Source organism: Eurypyga helias, unplaced genomic scaffold (assembly GCF_000690775.1).
Source record: "Eurypyga helias isolate BGI_N326 unplaced genomic scaffold, ASM69077v1 scaffold9278, whole genome shotgun sequence".
NCBI classification, from domain to species: domain Eukaryota; kingdom Metazoa; phylum Chordata; class Aves; order Eurypygiformes; family Eurypygidae; genus Eurypyga; species Eurypyga helias.
The window spans coordinates 32,403-48,370 of record NW_010266341.1 but is presented as its reverse complement, the minus strand read 5'-3'; the positions used below and the strand labels follow the sequence as shown (position 1 = coordinate 48,370).

Here is a 15,968-nt window from a genome sequence, read left to right as displayed (position 1 = left end):
CTTCAGGTACCGGAAGGTGCTATAAGGTCTCCCCGGAGCCTTCTCTTCTCCAGGCTGAACAAGCCCAACTCTCTCAGCCTGTCCCCATGGCAGAGGTGCTCCAGCCCTCTCCATCATCTTCATGGCCTCCTCTGGACTCGCTCCAAGTGGTCAATATTCTTCTGATATTGAGGGCTCCACAGCTGGACGCAGCACTCCAGGTGGGGTCTCACCAGAGCAGAGTAGAGGGGCAGAATCCCCTCCCTCGACCTGCTGGCCACACTTCTCTGGATACAGCCCAGGATACAGTTGGCTTTCTGGGCTGCCAGCACACATGGCCAGCTCATGTTCAGCTTTTCATCCACCAGAAGTGTACCTGGAGCTACCAAAACATGTCTGCAAAAGGGTCAGGTTAACTCTGATGTAATCTATAACAGCTTCCTGTCTGCCCACAAAAATATAAACACAGACATATATCTGTGCATTCAGACATCTTGAAAGTTCTATATTGATCCTTCTGTCTTCTGATGTGTGTCATACTGGTTTGGTAGTTAACACCTAGTCGGTAAAAAAGCTGTGATATTAATTCTTAATTTAAGATTTTAATTAAAAAAAATAGTCAGCTCAAGTTAACCACTAAATTTCTAAAATAGATTATCCAGTGGCAAAAAATAAAACCTCTTTTCAAACATTCTAAAAACAGTAACACACTATGAGTGGCAGGGATGCATAACGCATTATCAAGTCGAGTGACACGTCCCCTTCCAGAAGAAATAGAGAGGTTTCTTCTGTAAAGAAACACTCAGTTGCTGAAGTCTACACTAATGAGAATTTGGTTTTCTCCACCAAAGAAGGATGGATCTACTGTCCCAGAATTTAAATGTGTAACAAATCGTAATTATTATTTTCAGTGAGTTCCTGGTTGTGTAATGGAAGAGCAACCAGGCATATGGCAGTATGCTTAATTCAAATTGTATCACAAAAGCATTAAAGTGAGTATAAACTGGTAGAGTCTTATCTACACGATTTCTAAGCAACATTCCACATTTTTTAGTCTTTCCGTTTTTATTCTGCAGTTGTGAGACTTCCTGAATACTTTCCTAACATTTCAGCTGCTAAACAAGGTAGTTAAGAATTTCACATTGTTACTACTCTGACTTTGATAACAATAGAATCCTTTGTAGAATCTATCTAATAACCTACGGCCTAAACTACATGGTCCAAGAAAAGAATACCTTGTATTCTGTGTAAATAGAACTGCCTTAGAAATGAAAAGTCACAAAGAAAAAGACACCTGCAATGAATTGCACAATACCTGCAGTGCAGTCTGCTAAACTTAGGATAAGTGATCAGCATTTCTCTAGACCAGAGAACATCTTTTGTCCTTGCTTGTTTTTTCTTTTTTGGGGGTTGGGGAGGAACAAATAACCTTGGAAACAGTATTTCAATCAGATCTACCTTTTGTTCAGTATGTTTTCTAAAAACTAACAATTACTTCATAATCACACTTCCAGTTAATTTAAGAAAACCACTTTCTTTCAGTAGAAGCTGATTCATTTGAAACAGGAAACCAAGTTAATTCTCTATTACTAATCCTTTAGCAAGTCAACAGTAACTAAATTATGGACATAGCTTTTTTACCTGACAATTGTGTGATGGAATTAAATACATCTTGTGCTGTTCATTCTCTTTGGGAAAGATAAAAAGTGATGGAGTTTGTGTTAAGGTCATTCTACTTAATTCAACAAGGCAAAACAATACCAGTAGGAAGAGGACAGCTATGATACCACTACTGAAGAACACGTTTTAAGTAGTATTTTCCCTGGACATTTTCTTAAATACTTTAAATACAGAAAGAATTGCAATGACTCAACTGTTAGTTTTCCACATCACCGGCCATGTAGCTACCAAAAATGCGAACAGTGGACTGATATCTTGATGTCTTCTCATCTATTGTAGCCTAACTCTTACATTTCCTTAGTAAGGGCCTGTCCATGTCCTACAGCATGCATGTTTTTCAAAGTTCAGTTAACTGCTTTGACAGCATTCCTTCCACATTTACATATAAATGAGTTTATTCTCAAAACCTCTCACTGCTCTAAGCTGCATGGCTTAGACTTTGTGCCAGCGTGTCCTCTGACACTTTAAGTATTGCAGACAAATATATTTTCTAAAAATTGAATTTAATAATTTGTTAATAACAATTTAGAAATATAATTTATTTATTTTCTACTGCCCAGCAGCTCTGATATCATGAAATTTCAGCTTCGCTCACTCGATCAGTGTTTTCCTTTCACTCAGATAATTAATATTCTTGATGGACTTGATGCACAACAAGTTCCCTGAGATGCTGGACATAATCCCACAATGTCTCCTAAGGCAACTAGGGCAACTGGTTTTTTAGCTGGAGTAAGATCAACAAGCACTTAAACATAGAGACTCAAAAAATTCATGTCTGAAATATCAAGCATTTTTTCCCCTCTTTTGTAAGGAAAAAAACCTTCAAAAATTAAAATCCTAGCAAATAGATACACTCTAATTTAGCAATCATGTACCCTGTAAAGCCACAAACAGTACCAGCAAGTTCATAATCAGACGCCTGCCTGAACCAGAGTTAACTGCTTATCAGCTAACACCAATATGTCAAAATCTTCTAGATCTTGATTAAAATAAGTAGAATTAATAGTATTTACATCATCATGCATTGTTCTTTTCAATTCTAGCCTAAAAAAAAATTATCTACATATTTTAAACCTTTAAACAAAAAGCAGATGTCTCACTATAGTAAGATTAACTTAAAACATGACAAGTTACTGTTTCTTAAAAAAAGTCAGTGCTGGAGACAGTAAAACTAGAGCTTTATGATTTAGGCTAGAGTTACTCTAGCAACCGTACTGTTTAGTCACACTATGTCATCTAGAGATGTATATTTTGATGTTAAATGAACACAAGTGTATTGAATTTACAGAAAACTAGCCTATTTCATGATTCTATTCCTTCCCACTTTTTCGTTTCCTCAGTATGGTGAGGACAGTAGCATTCTACGATTCTGCAGAAAGAAGGTCCTTTGCCTTCACTTCATAATAAGCACCACTTATCATCACACGGTCATTCTGGACATGACCAACCCACTCCCCTTGGGAACAGCTCAGCATCCTGTCCAACTGTGGGGATAAAAGCTTCCCTATGCCAACTTAAAATGTGTACAGTATAGCTGCTGGAGTAGTTACCTCCAGTCGCTTGAAGCTCATTAATGGTTTAAGGGCATTTTGCACAGGTGAAAGCAGAATAGAAGAAAATCCTCCTGGGATCAGTTCATTTAGAAGACTAACATATGAGGAAACCAGATGAAGGACTCAGAATCCTTTATATGTCAATATTTAAATCCTGGAATACTTATTTAAAAAAAAAAAAAATCCAACACAGCACAAGAAATGTTCAAATCCAGTAGAAGACAAACTTAGTACACGTGGTAGTTAATTACATAAACAAGATAACTATTTGGGGCTTTTCACTTTAAAACAATAGCCAACAATTTTCCCATGTCACGGGCACAGGAAATTTTGGAAATCGAGGGACTACTTACTCAAGTCAAGAACATCATCTGTCTTTATCAGATCTTCCTCCCTTGTGAGTGGCAACTGAGTTTCTGGCTCATCTCGCAGGTGCAGTGATAGCGAACGCAGCATAAAGAAAACTCTGATTGCCTAAGAAATCAAAGAAAGAATATTAAAACATTGCTGCACTCGGTACTACATATTTTAACAGAATCATACGAGCGTGTACTGGCTTTTACAACCCCTGAGTTTGTTGTCATGCAGTAAATCTACTTTTTAAAATGAGAAAGTAGAATGTAAATTCAAAGTTAGTTAAAAAAAGGATATGGAAGAAAGTGAAACTTGTATTTATTTTCATTGAAGTAGAAGCAGAACTTTTATGCCACTGGCACACTTACGTAGACAGTGACAGACAGGCAAATGATTACAGGAGCTGTTTAAGCAAAACCAATGATCTTGCCTTTTTTTTTATCAATATTTTAAGGCTGATTGTATTTGCAATACCCTGTACACTACAGACAACTACACAACCAACCTTTAAAGACTCTCACATCTTGAACTTAAAACAGTAATAGCTAGACTCAGCCAGAAAAGTTAAGATGTCTACAAGTTTGAGAGAAAACAGTGGGGATTTTTGAGTTTTAATTTGCTGTGTTCGTCAAAACCAACCACGTGCACTACAGCATTCTCTGAGAACTTGATCTCTATCTTCAGAAGTTCTACATCAGGGCAAAGTATTCTGAAAGCTGCACTAGTCCCAAGGAACTTTCAACAGCTACTCTGTGAAATTATTATTCTTGTTTTGATTTAGAAATTACTGACATATGGTACGCAAAGACTATATAAAGTGCCAAAGAACAATCATCATTTTATTAGCCACAGTTTGAAAGGCACCATTTATAATCCTCTTCCACTACAAGAACTGTATTTTTAGCATAGCAAACGAAAAATCATTTTTTATTACTTCCAGGGTTGGTTTTTTTTTTTTAAGTTTCCTACATAGTAATTCTGTGGCATACTGGAAATTAACTGCTGCTTTACAGTAAAAGCATCAAATTCATGGAACAGCTGCAGTGCCCAGGAACTCCCAGACTACAGGAAGTATTAGGAAAAACAAATCTAACCCCCTCTATTTTTAAAGTCAACGGAACTCTGGCTCCGGTGAACCAAAATGTGAGTGCTTGGCCAGCTATCATACTGGTGGTGCTTTCAGAAACTTCTGGCAGAACGGTGATGAAGAGAAGGAAGTCATGCATCTGGCTCTTCCATGAATTGACACCACAGCAGATGAATTTTGTATGCTGTTGAAATCTAGTAGAGCAATATAATTATTCAGAGCAAAGAATGTCGAGGGTATCTAACAAAACCACCATATTAACACTACCTTATGAATAAGAGCAGAGTCTCTTTATAATGGGAGACGATGGCTCCCATTTGGGCAGACTGCATTCTGATGTACTGTGCATTTACTGAAATCTGTTTACTAAAAAGCGCTTTTTCTAGCAGATGCTTCAAGAAGAATTCATGGTATTAGAGTAAAAGTTTCCAAATTCAATCAAGAACAAAAACATCCTTGCATTTTTTGTAACCCAAAAGTCAAACCCAACAGGTGGGTTTTTTTCAATTGAAGGCAGCCATCACTCAGCCTGCCTTCACTTATTTTCCCCTCAATCCTCTTTACCTCCTAGACAGAGCATTATATTTTACTTGCATACATTTCCTATAGAACTAATGTCAATCATCTCCAAACATGTCATCACACTTACTGCGGAATAATCTACAAGAGTAGGAAAGAAAACCAGAACTTCAGCCTTTGCAAGGGGGGGAAAAAAATAACCAAGTACATCAGATAAAAAAAACTACACTGTGCTTCCTACATTCCCAATACCCCTCAGTTTGCTAGCAATATCAATATAAATCCAAAAGCATGTGATTTGTGACTTCTTATAACATTTTATTAGATATCAATAAAAAAGCAGAGCAGTTCAGTGGCCTAGAACATTTTTCAGCTGAGTGCCATTTTCTTGGTTAAGTAGGAACATCTACCTTAAAGAACTACGCACCATGGTGAGGTATACTTCGTGCTGATTCCTCCATTTATATACACATACCACGTGCAAAGAAACAGCAATTTGTAGGGAACCCTGCCAGTATTTTATTACATCCTCATGAAACAGCGCCCTCACAGGTAGTTCCAAACCTTCTTTCCAAGTCTTTGCTTGCTATGTACTCCAAAGTGCAGCGTTTTAAGACCCATACTGTTCACTACCTCCCAAATAAGCATGTAAATGAGTTTATATTATTCTAGGTGACTGGGAAACAGTACCATCTTTAGGACTATAGAAATCAAAAAGGAAGAGATGCAACAAACAAGTAGCAACTGGACTATCAATTCAAAAGAGCATCTGATTCTGGGGAGATGTAATTGATCAAGCAGCAGAAGCTGCTTTCTGAAATCAGCTAAACAACAACTGGTAATTTCAATGTTTTAAGTCAAAGGGGTTGGCTGTCTGGATTTTGGAGATGTGCCTTTGATAACTCGAGAGAGATCTGATTTCTTAGAGTTCCCCTAAAGTTAAGAGGAAAAGAGTTTCCACTTAGAGGGACTTTCTGCAGCAAAAGAAGAAGTGAGAGCCTAAAAAGATCTGATCTCTAACAGCTAAGAACTCATGATATAACCAAAGTACAAGACTTCTTCGCTTGCTAGTGAAATAAACCTTGAGAACTTTGTTAAAATCCTGCCATGGGATGCTCAGAATGGAATCACTATCCATTTGAAACTGGCAGCAAAAAGGCCCTCCAGCAGGTTAAGCAGCAGCAGCAATGTCACAGGACACACCTCAGTTCAGCATAGTGCAATGGCAGTTCAGCCTGAGAGCGCTAGCCCAGCTGGAAGAAAGTAGTGTAAGAATTCCAAGAACTTCTAAAGCTTCTGGAGTACTGCATTGAGGGGAAGAAGGACCAACAGGGAAACATTCTGGGAGTTCATGCTGAGGAGAAAGACCCTTCCATCCCAAAGAAGTTACAGGAATATTTGTACTGATTTTTGAATTTCCACCAACAGCAGTTAAGCTATTCCCGATTTAGCACATGAAGAACCATGGAGCAGTCAGTTTCCATTAACATGCATTTCTACGTATCGTTCTGTTAAATGCCTCAGAGAGAATTCTAGGAAGCATTTCTGCTTTCTAAGAAGAATACTTTGAGACAATTCACATACTTTATCAAACGTAACTTGCTGTGATAACAACAGTTGTGTGGCTTATAAGTAATGAAAACAAAAGTTTTCAAACAATTCCTGGAAATATGTTTTTTGTTCAAGAGTACTTGAATATACTTTTATATGCACTCACATAAATGCAAAGCTAACCGAAGAACAGCACTTTTCAAAGAATAATGCCATGCAATAATAAATCGAGACTTACTGGCACTGCAAGTCTTATAGGACGCTGTCTGATACGGGCCAAGAACTGATTATCCCAAGAATGCTGATAATGATTTTATTCAGGTCATTACCACTTCTACAGCGTGTGTCACTCAAAAATAGATATTTTGCTATTTTTCTCCTCAACTCTCAAGATCTCTATCACTAATTATATTGGTGAGATTAATATTCTCGAGTAGAATTACATTTTTTGCTATGCGTCAAAACACAAACAATATGAAGCCAGCCAGCCTTCCAGTGGAGATTCTTACTATAGGAATATAATGAAAGATGGACGGAGGTATCAGATCACAAAAAGAAATGGAGAGTACATTAACACATCATCAAAATATCTTTTTATGTAAATATCTCCACAGTCTGAAAAACAGAACCCCAGTGCAAGAACATATTGAATTGACCAGACAAGAAATCATACAGAACACATTTCTCCACTGGGACAGGTAAGTAACATATACTATACACACAGGCCTGTCTTCATCAAGTCTGTATGAGTTTATAGATGAAGATTCCAGTCAAGCAGCTTTCAAGGTGAAACATTTGTATTTCTAGAATTGTTCAGAGTCTTTGGCATCATTCTCTCATGAACTAATGTAAGAAAAAAAGTCTTACTCACTCTTCGTGTTCTTTCTACATCTCCACAAGGCAATCTTTTCACAAAATCAATACCAGTCAGTGGTGTCCCCGTTGGAGGCAACAAGATTGAGGCATCCATCATCAAGTACTCTACATTCATGGGTTTAATCTATAAAAATATTTTAACATTGATTACTATACAGAACAATAAGCAGTTGCATCTTTACTTTCAAATACAACTCTGTTTGCATATTTTGAGAGGAAAGAATTGTTAGAGTTCTGAGAATTTTTTTATACCATCCATCTAATTTTAAGCTCCTTACATGCAATCTCTATTTTATATTACTTGCCCATCATTCCCTAACACACTGTTGAAGTTCCCATACTGAAGAAACTCAGGGAAATGCTCTGAAAAGCTATTTCAGGAGTACTAAAAAGCAAAAGTCTGTGAGGTTAATTTTATGTTTTGACTCAAATTTGTAATTTCTTCAAACACAGGAAAAGGTTTCCCCTATCTTTTTCTCTCCAGAAAAAATTCTCTGGTCTCTAATAATTCAGCAACTTTCACACTAGACAATTCCCTTCAATCTTGCCAATAACAGAGTCCCTCCCTTACACGGCTGTTTGATTTCATGAATAAATGATGACTGAAGTATCTATGCTTCTGTACCTTTGGGCAATTTCATCCAAGTTCTATTGTATATAAACACATTGGAGACATGAGCTTCTTTCTGCCAGGAAGCCAGCTGAAGTGGCTAAAACATATAAAAGCCCTTCCCATAACTTGTGTGATATTCTGCATGGAAGAAAAATGCAGTCACGTGGGCATTCCCAAATAGCCAGCTGCAACTGGAAGCATTCCTGGCCACCTTGCCATGGTCAGATACCATAAAAGATGTAGCCTGAGCAACCTGGTCCAGTGGAAGGTGTCCCTGCCCATGGCAGGGGGGTTGGAACTGGATGGTCTTTAAGGTCCCTTCCAACCCAAACCATTCTATGACTCTATGGAAGTCCAGAATTTTCAGAGTACAGTCTTGAACTGCTGCCTTGCACACATACAACCTCAAAAATATGCTTCAGTCAATTTTTCTGATCTCAGAACAATTCATCTTCAGTGTCTGAAACACTGGATTAGCAAATCCAATTAATGTGTAGAAAGATACAGAAATCTACAAAGAGAATGAGAACAAATCAGAACACAGAACGAAAATTTCTAGCAAGCAAATAACTACTTCAGGTGCAATTCTCATGAGTACGCTGGTTTAAACATCATAAAGGTGAAGGACATTTAAAAGAGGAAATGCATTGCTGAAAGCAAATGTACTAAGGCTACAAGTGTTCAGTTTACATGCTCCTCTGAACTTGTTCTCATCTAGCGAAGACACAACTTTATGCTTTATCGTTCAGATGGAGCATTCATAGAAGCTCTATACCATGTTATTTACACAACTCATCTGACCAGAAAATATCAGTGTTACTCAGCATTGAAATCAGTTGCTAGCTAGGCAAATACGTATGCTTCAAGGAAAACAAAGCCCAAGTTCCAGGGTATAGCTGTGTCATTCACAGTAAATTAAAAAAAAAGTCAATCTCTGAAATGGAGATACAACAGAAAAATCTACACATATACCGAAATTGCAACAGAAAAAGTGATGCTAGTATCGGTGCCACTTCCCTAAAAGTACAGCAATACTTAACTACTAGGAAATGTTTCACTAAATGCTTTTACTTAGGCTGGTAATTTACATGCAAGATGCTTCCCATATTAAGAGACTTATAGCAACATACCAACTGGAGGCTGTGCTTTTTCAAAAAGACAGCTAGTGGTTGCTCACTAAATCCCTGTACCACTGTAAAAAAACCAACCCTGTAACTAACTACCCGAAGTATTTTTATCCAAATTCTAATCTAAGAATTGAAATAGATAATTAATGTTACAACGTGTTGACAAGTTAAGTAAGAACTGAGATTACTCTTAATTATCCGTTAAAACTCCCACAGCCAGTACTACAGCATAGGCTTTGTCTAGGTGAGTTCCTTTGTCTCATTGAGCAGAAAAGACAAAGGCCTTGATATTTATTCACTAAAGCCCTATTCTGCAGCGGTAAGCAGAATGGCACCACTCAAAACTGAAACTCTGCTAGGCTTCAGAAAGATATTGGAAAATTTTCATATTGTTTAATGACTAGGAAAAAAATACTAATCCAATGTCTTGTTTCCCAGGATAAAGTAATTTTTGTATACCTTCAGAAAGTGACTTTTTTTATTTAAAAAAAGAGCTGTGAAATTTCACATAAAAGATCTATGTAAGTGTACACACAACTCCTCAGAGACAAAAAAAACCCCACTCGCATTCTGTTATTATACTCCTGGAAATAAAGATGCCAGCAGATTCAGCAGTTATCAGTGAGTGCTGTGTGTTGTATCTGGGTTTGAGGATCTGGCAGGGCAGAAGAGGTGTCACTTACTGTCATACTCCGGTATTCATCTTCAAACATATCCAGAAAAATTTCTTCTCCCTTTCAAAAAAAGAGGTATATAGACATATCATGAAACCTTATGGCTATGAAGCCATACTTACTTGGTTTTATTTAATCATCTACTGGGTGTTCCTGTCCAGGCTGGCAGAGGGCTGCAGGGGCCTCTGTGAGGAAAGGCTGGGGCTACTCCATGCCGGACATGGCTATTTCCCACCCCCTGCACCACTCAGCAGGGGAGAAGGCAGAAGAGTCAGGAATGAAGGAGAGATTGTAAGGCTGGGAAAAGGGAGTGTGTGGGAAAGGTGTTGTTTCAATCTGTCCTTGTTTCTAACTACATACCTGCATTTTATCTGGCAATAAGTTAATTTTCACTAGGTTGGATCTGTTTTGCCTGTGATGGTAATTGGCAAGTGATCTCCCTATCTTTACCTCAACCACAAGGTCTTTTTACGTCTAGTCTCCCTCCATCCTGTTGAGGAGTGGGAGTGAACGTGGCTGGGTGGACATCTGGCAGCCAGCCAAGGTCAGCCCACCAAAAGTTATGTATTTTTTGTAAGTCACATTGAGAAAACATTCTTCAAGAGAATTCTAACAAAAAAAAAAAAGGAAATATTTATATATAAAGTTAATGCCTAGTGCTAAACATTTTATTTCTCTCATTGTTTACAATACCAAAAAGCTGCAGAGGTCTCCAATTAAAAAAAAGATTAAGTAAACTTTTAGAACACGATTTTCGGTAAGACACAAATATTAAGTCATGCCCAAAAGAAACCCATCCCACGTTAGCATCAATGGTTAAATCCCAGAAGTGTTCTAATAGTGTGGCTCTGCTCCATGAAATACATAGCAGTTGGAACAGAAGCACAACTGACCACCAGTACAAACCCTGTGGGACTTGTAGCAGCCCTTTTGTGACATATGTCAGTGTGGGAAAGGCAGGAAAGGACAGGAATCCTCCAATGAAACACTTTCTTCTCTATCACAAATACAGAGTTCCCATCTTAAAAAAAAAAAGTGCTGCCAAGGACACTACATAGAGGCTGAGCTGCAGACTTCCTTCTAATTCCATATAACAAAGGGCATTTTTCTTACAGCATTTTGCATATATACCTTATAGAAACGACGAAGGAGATGAACACTTTCTTCCCTTGCACCCTAAAAAAAAATAGAATAACTGTGGTTCAGGGTGTAAATACACACCATTTACTCAAAAGGCGTGTTAAAAAACCCAATATCCAAACACTCATACAGAAGGGATTGTCTATTAATACCCCCATATTCATGCTCTGTCAGAATTTGATAGAACACAGTTCTTGCACTTACGAAAATACATCTTATGTGAGCTTGTTAGTGTCACAAGCACTTTCTTTACATTGTTGAGGTTGCTGACATACGAATTTCTCCCTGAAATTTAAACATAACTCTGCTTGAGAAGTTGAGAGTTTAAACAGAAAGTAACAGCAAAGCTGGGAACAGAACACTGGGATATTGATTCTTCATGTTCACTGCACAGAGCTACCAACGGAAAAATGTTCTACGTGGTGAAGTTTCACATTTATGCTTATTGCAATCAGAAGTGAAACAAATGTATTCAACTATACTACAAGACTCAGTGACTGGTGATTTGAAAGAAGATACTTACCTCAAGGCAAGCAAGGTGAACATCTTTTATGATGCTGCCGTTTTTAGAAAACACAAGCTGCTTCAGCAACAGGCAGCCAAGTTCTAAAGTTGCCAAACGGATTTTTCCATCTATGAAAATTTCAATATATAAAATAGTCACAGCATAAGTATTGCTCTTCTCATTACCTGATGTTCTTACATGTTTTTTCTCTTCAACTGTCATAAACTTGGCTCCTGTCATACACACCCTATCTGACAAGGATGAGTGCTGGCTTACAATGCTGATGGCTAATAACGAAAAAAAAAAAAAAGAACTGGAAGAGTACTTTAAAAGAACCATGCAATAAGAAGGCAATAAAGATTAATACTGCTAGAAAAGAAGCCGAACCCAATGCCTCTTATGATCTGAAGCACAGGTTGAATTACACTAAAATTACAAAACAATCAGACATTTGGCATGGATAAAAATCACAAGATGAAAGGAGGTTTTGTACATAGCATACTAGTAAGGCATAGTTTTTCCTTAAAGTCCAAAGTATTCAGGAACAGCCTGTCTGCGAGAATCTACAGAAGTCAGAGTGAAAGAATGCACTGAGATTTTAAGTTTACTTTCAGAATGATGGAAAAAAGATATTACAAACATACAGTCTGAGCTCACTGATCAATACTGAGACAATATATCCATCAGACAGACAAGCATCTTGGCTTTTGACCTCAACTCTCATCTACTATTTTACAAGTCAGCATTATGCTGACAGAAACTGAAGATACAGACAAAGGTCAGTACCCCCAAACATAAGAGAAAAGGAGATGTTCCACACAACAGTTAGCAAGCTTAAAGAAAACCAACTATTTCCATCCCTCCTCAGAAGTGCTTTTGTCTAAATAAATGCATTTCCTTATCTTGCACTGCTTCCTTCTGCAGTATGTATAAACTCCTTATGTATATGTGAGCTTTTAATCTGTGACTGGCACATCAGTGTAACACGTTAGTACTCCAGAGGAGTCTTGCCAGTCAAGCAAGCAGCAGATTTTATTCTGCAGACAATCTGGAATTTGATAGTGCATCAGTTTCAGGGAAAAACCAGTACTACTCATTTGAAGTTTTAAGAGGGGAAGTTCAGGGAGAAGAGCTGTGGCTTGTTCAAGAATCATGGTTCTGTGGAATAGGTCACTGAGCCTTTATCCCTCATTTCACAAAAAAGTTGAAGTCGGGAAAAACAACACCAACACATTTTCTACAAAAACAGTTCAGAACTGAAAACACAATCTGTGATTAAAAGAAGGGTGGAAAAATGTGCCATCACCTCTAGAGACAGAGGACTGCTAAAAGCAAAGGGTACCGTATAGTTTTCAAGACTTCTCCTCCACTGGAATTACTTTTACAAGCAAAGATGCCGCAGATCATATTTTCAGGATGAAATTCTACATTAAGCTGAAATCATTTATCTTATCATTTTTGTTTATTCAAAACCACAGAAAGTTAAGACAACAGATCTCTGTATATTTCTGAGTATAAAACCAACCATTCAACAGAAATCCAGTTTCTGGTTCCTCAACAACCAAGGAAAACCTGAGCTGTCTTTCACAGACCGTATCTACTTACTGTTCATTGAAGAGCATGCTAAACAGACACTTTTCCCTCAAAGACAAGAGGTTAGGTAGTTTTTTTTTTTTATTTTCAAAAATTTCAGCTTGGCAAGAAAACAAATACTGGAAAAGTGATACCTGCTTGTGCAGCATAATTCATTATCCTGATGAGCCCTTCTGCAAGTACATGATTATATGAATTTCTCTCTTCAGCATGTTGAGCTGGAAGTTGAATTCTCTCCAGCTTGACTGGGTCAATTCCTTTTGTGGGGCATGAGAGAAGAAAGGTAAATTAGAAGACAGGAGTATGCCTCAAGATTTAATAGACCATAGCAGTTTTCTCAGAATAGTGTAATTAGCAGTACAAAACTCAGCAAGCTGGTTTTGAATTTCTATCACAAGGAAAAGGAGCCATAACAGGAAGACTAAACACCTTTATGTATCACTGAAAAAACCCAGCCTTAAATAGAGCCTACTGGGTGAAGACACTCAAATCCCAAAGTGTTTGGTGATACCCAAACCATTTGGCTGGATCTGAAATTCTCAAACTATTTGCTTGCATCTAAAGCAAATCCAAGTCATGCCATACATCTGAAGAGCATGACGGCTAAAGGGGAAAATACGAAAGTATGATTTTAATTCCACTTTGGTACTAAGTTCACATAAGGTAAAAAAACATAGGTATTTTATTTTGTTAATGGTTCAGTTCAAGCAAATAGGTAATGAATTGGAAATTTAGGATAATTTCTTGTGAATATTATTTTGTAGCTAGTAGGCTCTTATTTAGTACCCTCCCCAACACAAATCACAGATTCTCACTGACTTGTACAAGGAAACTAAACCCATCTTTCTTCAACTTATGCCTCTTAGCAAAGTTATTTCTCAGAATAGATTAGTTACAGTAAAAACTCTTAGAACAAAACATAGTTATGGATTGCTGAGGGTCTCCCTGTCCTTGTTCTAAAGGATGATAATTAAAAACCCCAGAAATCAGGAGACGAGTACAGTGTGGTTTATAGTTTCTTCCAACGCTGAACTTGGGTTAAGTCTACATAACAATGCCATTTGTGATATCTGACTTACTTCTTCAGTAAGCATATGTATTTGGAACAATTAATAAAGATCTGTTTGACAACTAATGACAGTGATACGAGTGTTCTCTGTATTGATGAAACTGAAGAAAGGGGTTGGAGGGAAGGAAGCATTTAAAGAACCAAGGCAACCAAAGTATTAGTGTTCACAACAACTTAACAGTATAGTAAAGAGCTAGAGATTTCCTTCTGGAAGGGAAAGTTGCTTATGACTACAACGTTTTAGAGAATATCTATATGCAGATTAAGCTCCCACAGAAGGAAATAGCCATTAACCAGCAGAAAACCATTAAAGAGACTAAGAAAACATGGGTAGGAATAAGGCAGGGCCAGGCAGGTGTTCAACAGAGCAGCCAAATCAAAATCATGGTGAAAAAATTCATATTCAGCAACTTTCATCATCTGGTTCTCTGCCTGTCTAGGAGGCAGAGTTCTGCATTCCTGAGATACAGTATATGCTCTAGCAACATATATGGAGGGTTCCTTCTGGGATTAAAGATCTCTCAGACACAATTTGCATCAAATCAATTTAGCTGCATAGCTCTTGGGATTCTTTCTTCCTGTTCGCATGGGTATTTCTTGCTGGAAAAAAAAACAAGCACGTTTTCTTCAAACTCATTCAAGCACATGGTTCAAAGCGCAGACTCGGTATCCAAATGGAAGAAGTCATGACCAAAAGCCTCAGTAGTGTCCACATTTAGTGCAGAGACTGAGAAGGCTGCTTCCTTAGAAGCAAGGCCTGAAACAAAATTCTTGGTTAAGCTAGGGCAAGTCAGATTTTTTTTTAATGTGTTCTGCTGTAGCCTTCTCCAGTGCCAGAAAAGGTGAAATTCAAACTGACCGGTTAGAGAATCAGAAACGTATCTGAAGCAGCCAATACACTGAAACAGAAAACTGCAGCTCATTTTCCTGTGGTGTAGAGAGGACAAGCTTGTGTTGCATTCAGTGACAAGAAACCATCCTAAATTTCCAACTCATTACTTGTTTGAACTGATTCAAGTGCTCACTACAGCATCAGATCCTAGACACACAACTCCTAGAGATTTATTACTTCCTGCAACTGGGGAAATGCCTTGGCCTCTCTCCATGTTTGGAGAGAGACCTCCATGTCCTTTGTAAAAAAAAAAAAAAAAAAAAAAATCATTGACTCATACCTTGAGAAAGTCTGTAAGCAGACAGATCTCTTGCATTATACTGAATTCAGATATAAACATTGTCTCCAGCTCAGTCCTGAGGCACCTTCCATGACTGATATGGAATTTGGTGTAGAAAGGAACAGCTATACAGCTCCTGAGCTCCTAAAGAACATTCCGCTCTTGCATCAACAGGGGCACTGAATCAGCAGCTTGTAAAACCTCTCCTCTTCAAAACACAGAGGCACTGATTCCATGGTCCCCAAGGCTGAAAGCAGTCTATTACGTGGCATGAGAGGAATGGGTTGGTGAAAGACAGTGAAGACCAAAACTGGATGTCATTATCTGTCTAGCACCTAAGATCAAGGGTCAAGGGTAGGGGGAGAAAGGAAAACAGCTTCCAAAGAGCAACAAGCTAGTGTCAACTGGTAACAAGGAAAGCCAATGAGTATAGCCTAAAGTATTTTTCATTTAGAGAGGGCTGATGTGACCACCAA

At 38.0% G+C, this 15,968-nt stretch overlaps 1 protein-coding gene across 1 annotated transcript in view; it reads right to left on the bottom strand.

Annotated features, from left to right (window-relative positions):
* Positions 1 to 15,968, bottom strand: part of CLEC16A (C-type lectin domain family 16, member A) — a 68,812-nt gene that overhangs the window by 27,788 nt on the left and 25,056 nt on the right. The window contains 6 exon segments of the mRNA XM_010157040.1: positions 3,566 to 3,686; positions 7,595 to 7,723; positions 10,023 to 10,073; positions 11,145 to 11,189; positions 11,677 to 11,786; positions 13,386 to 13,508. Coding sequence (XP_010155342.1) covers positions 3,566 to 3,686; positions 7,595 to 7,723; positions 10,023 to 10,073; positions 11,145 to 11,189; positions 11,677 to 11,786; positions 13,386 to 13,508 — 579 coding nt within the window.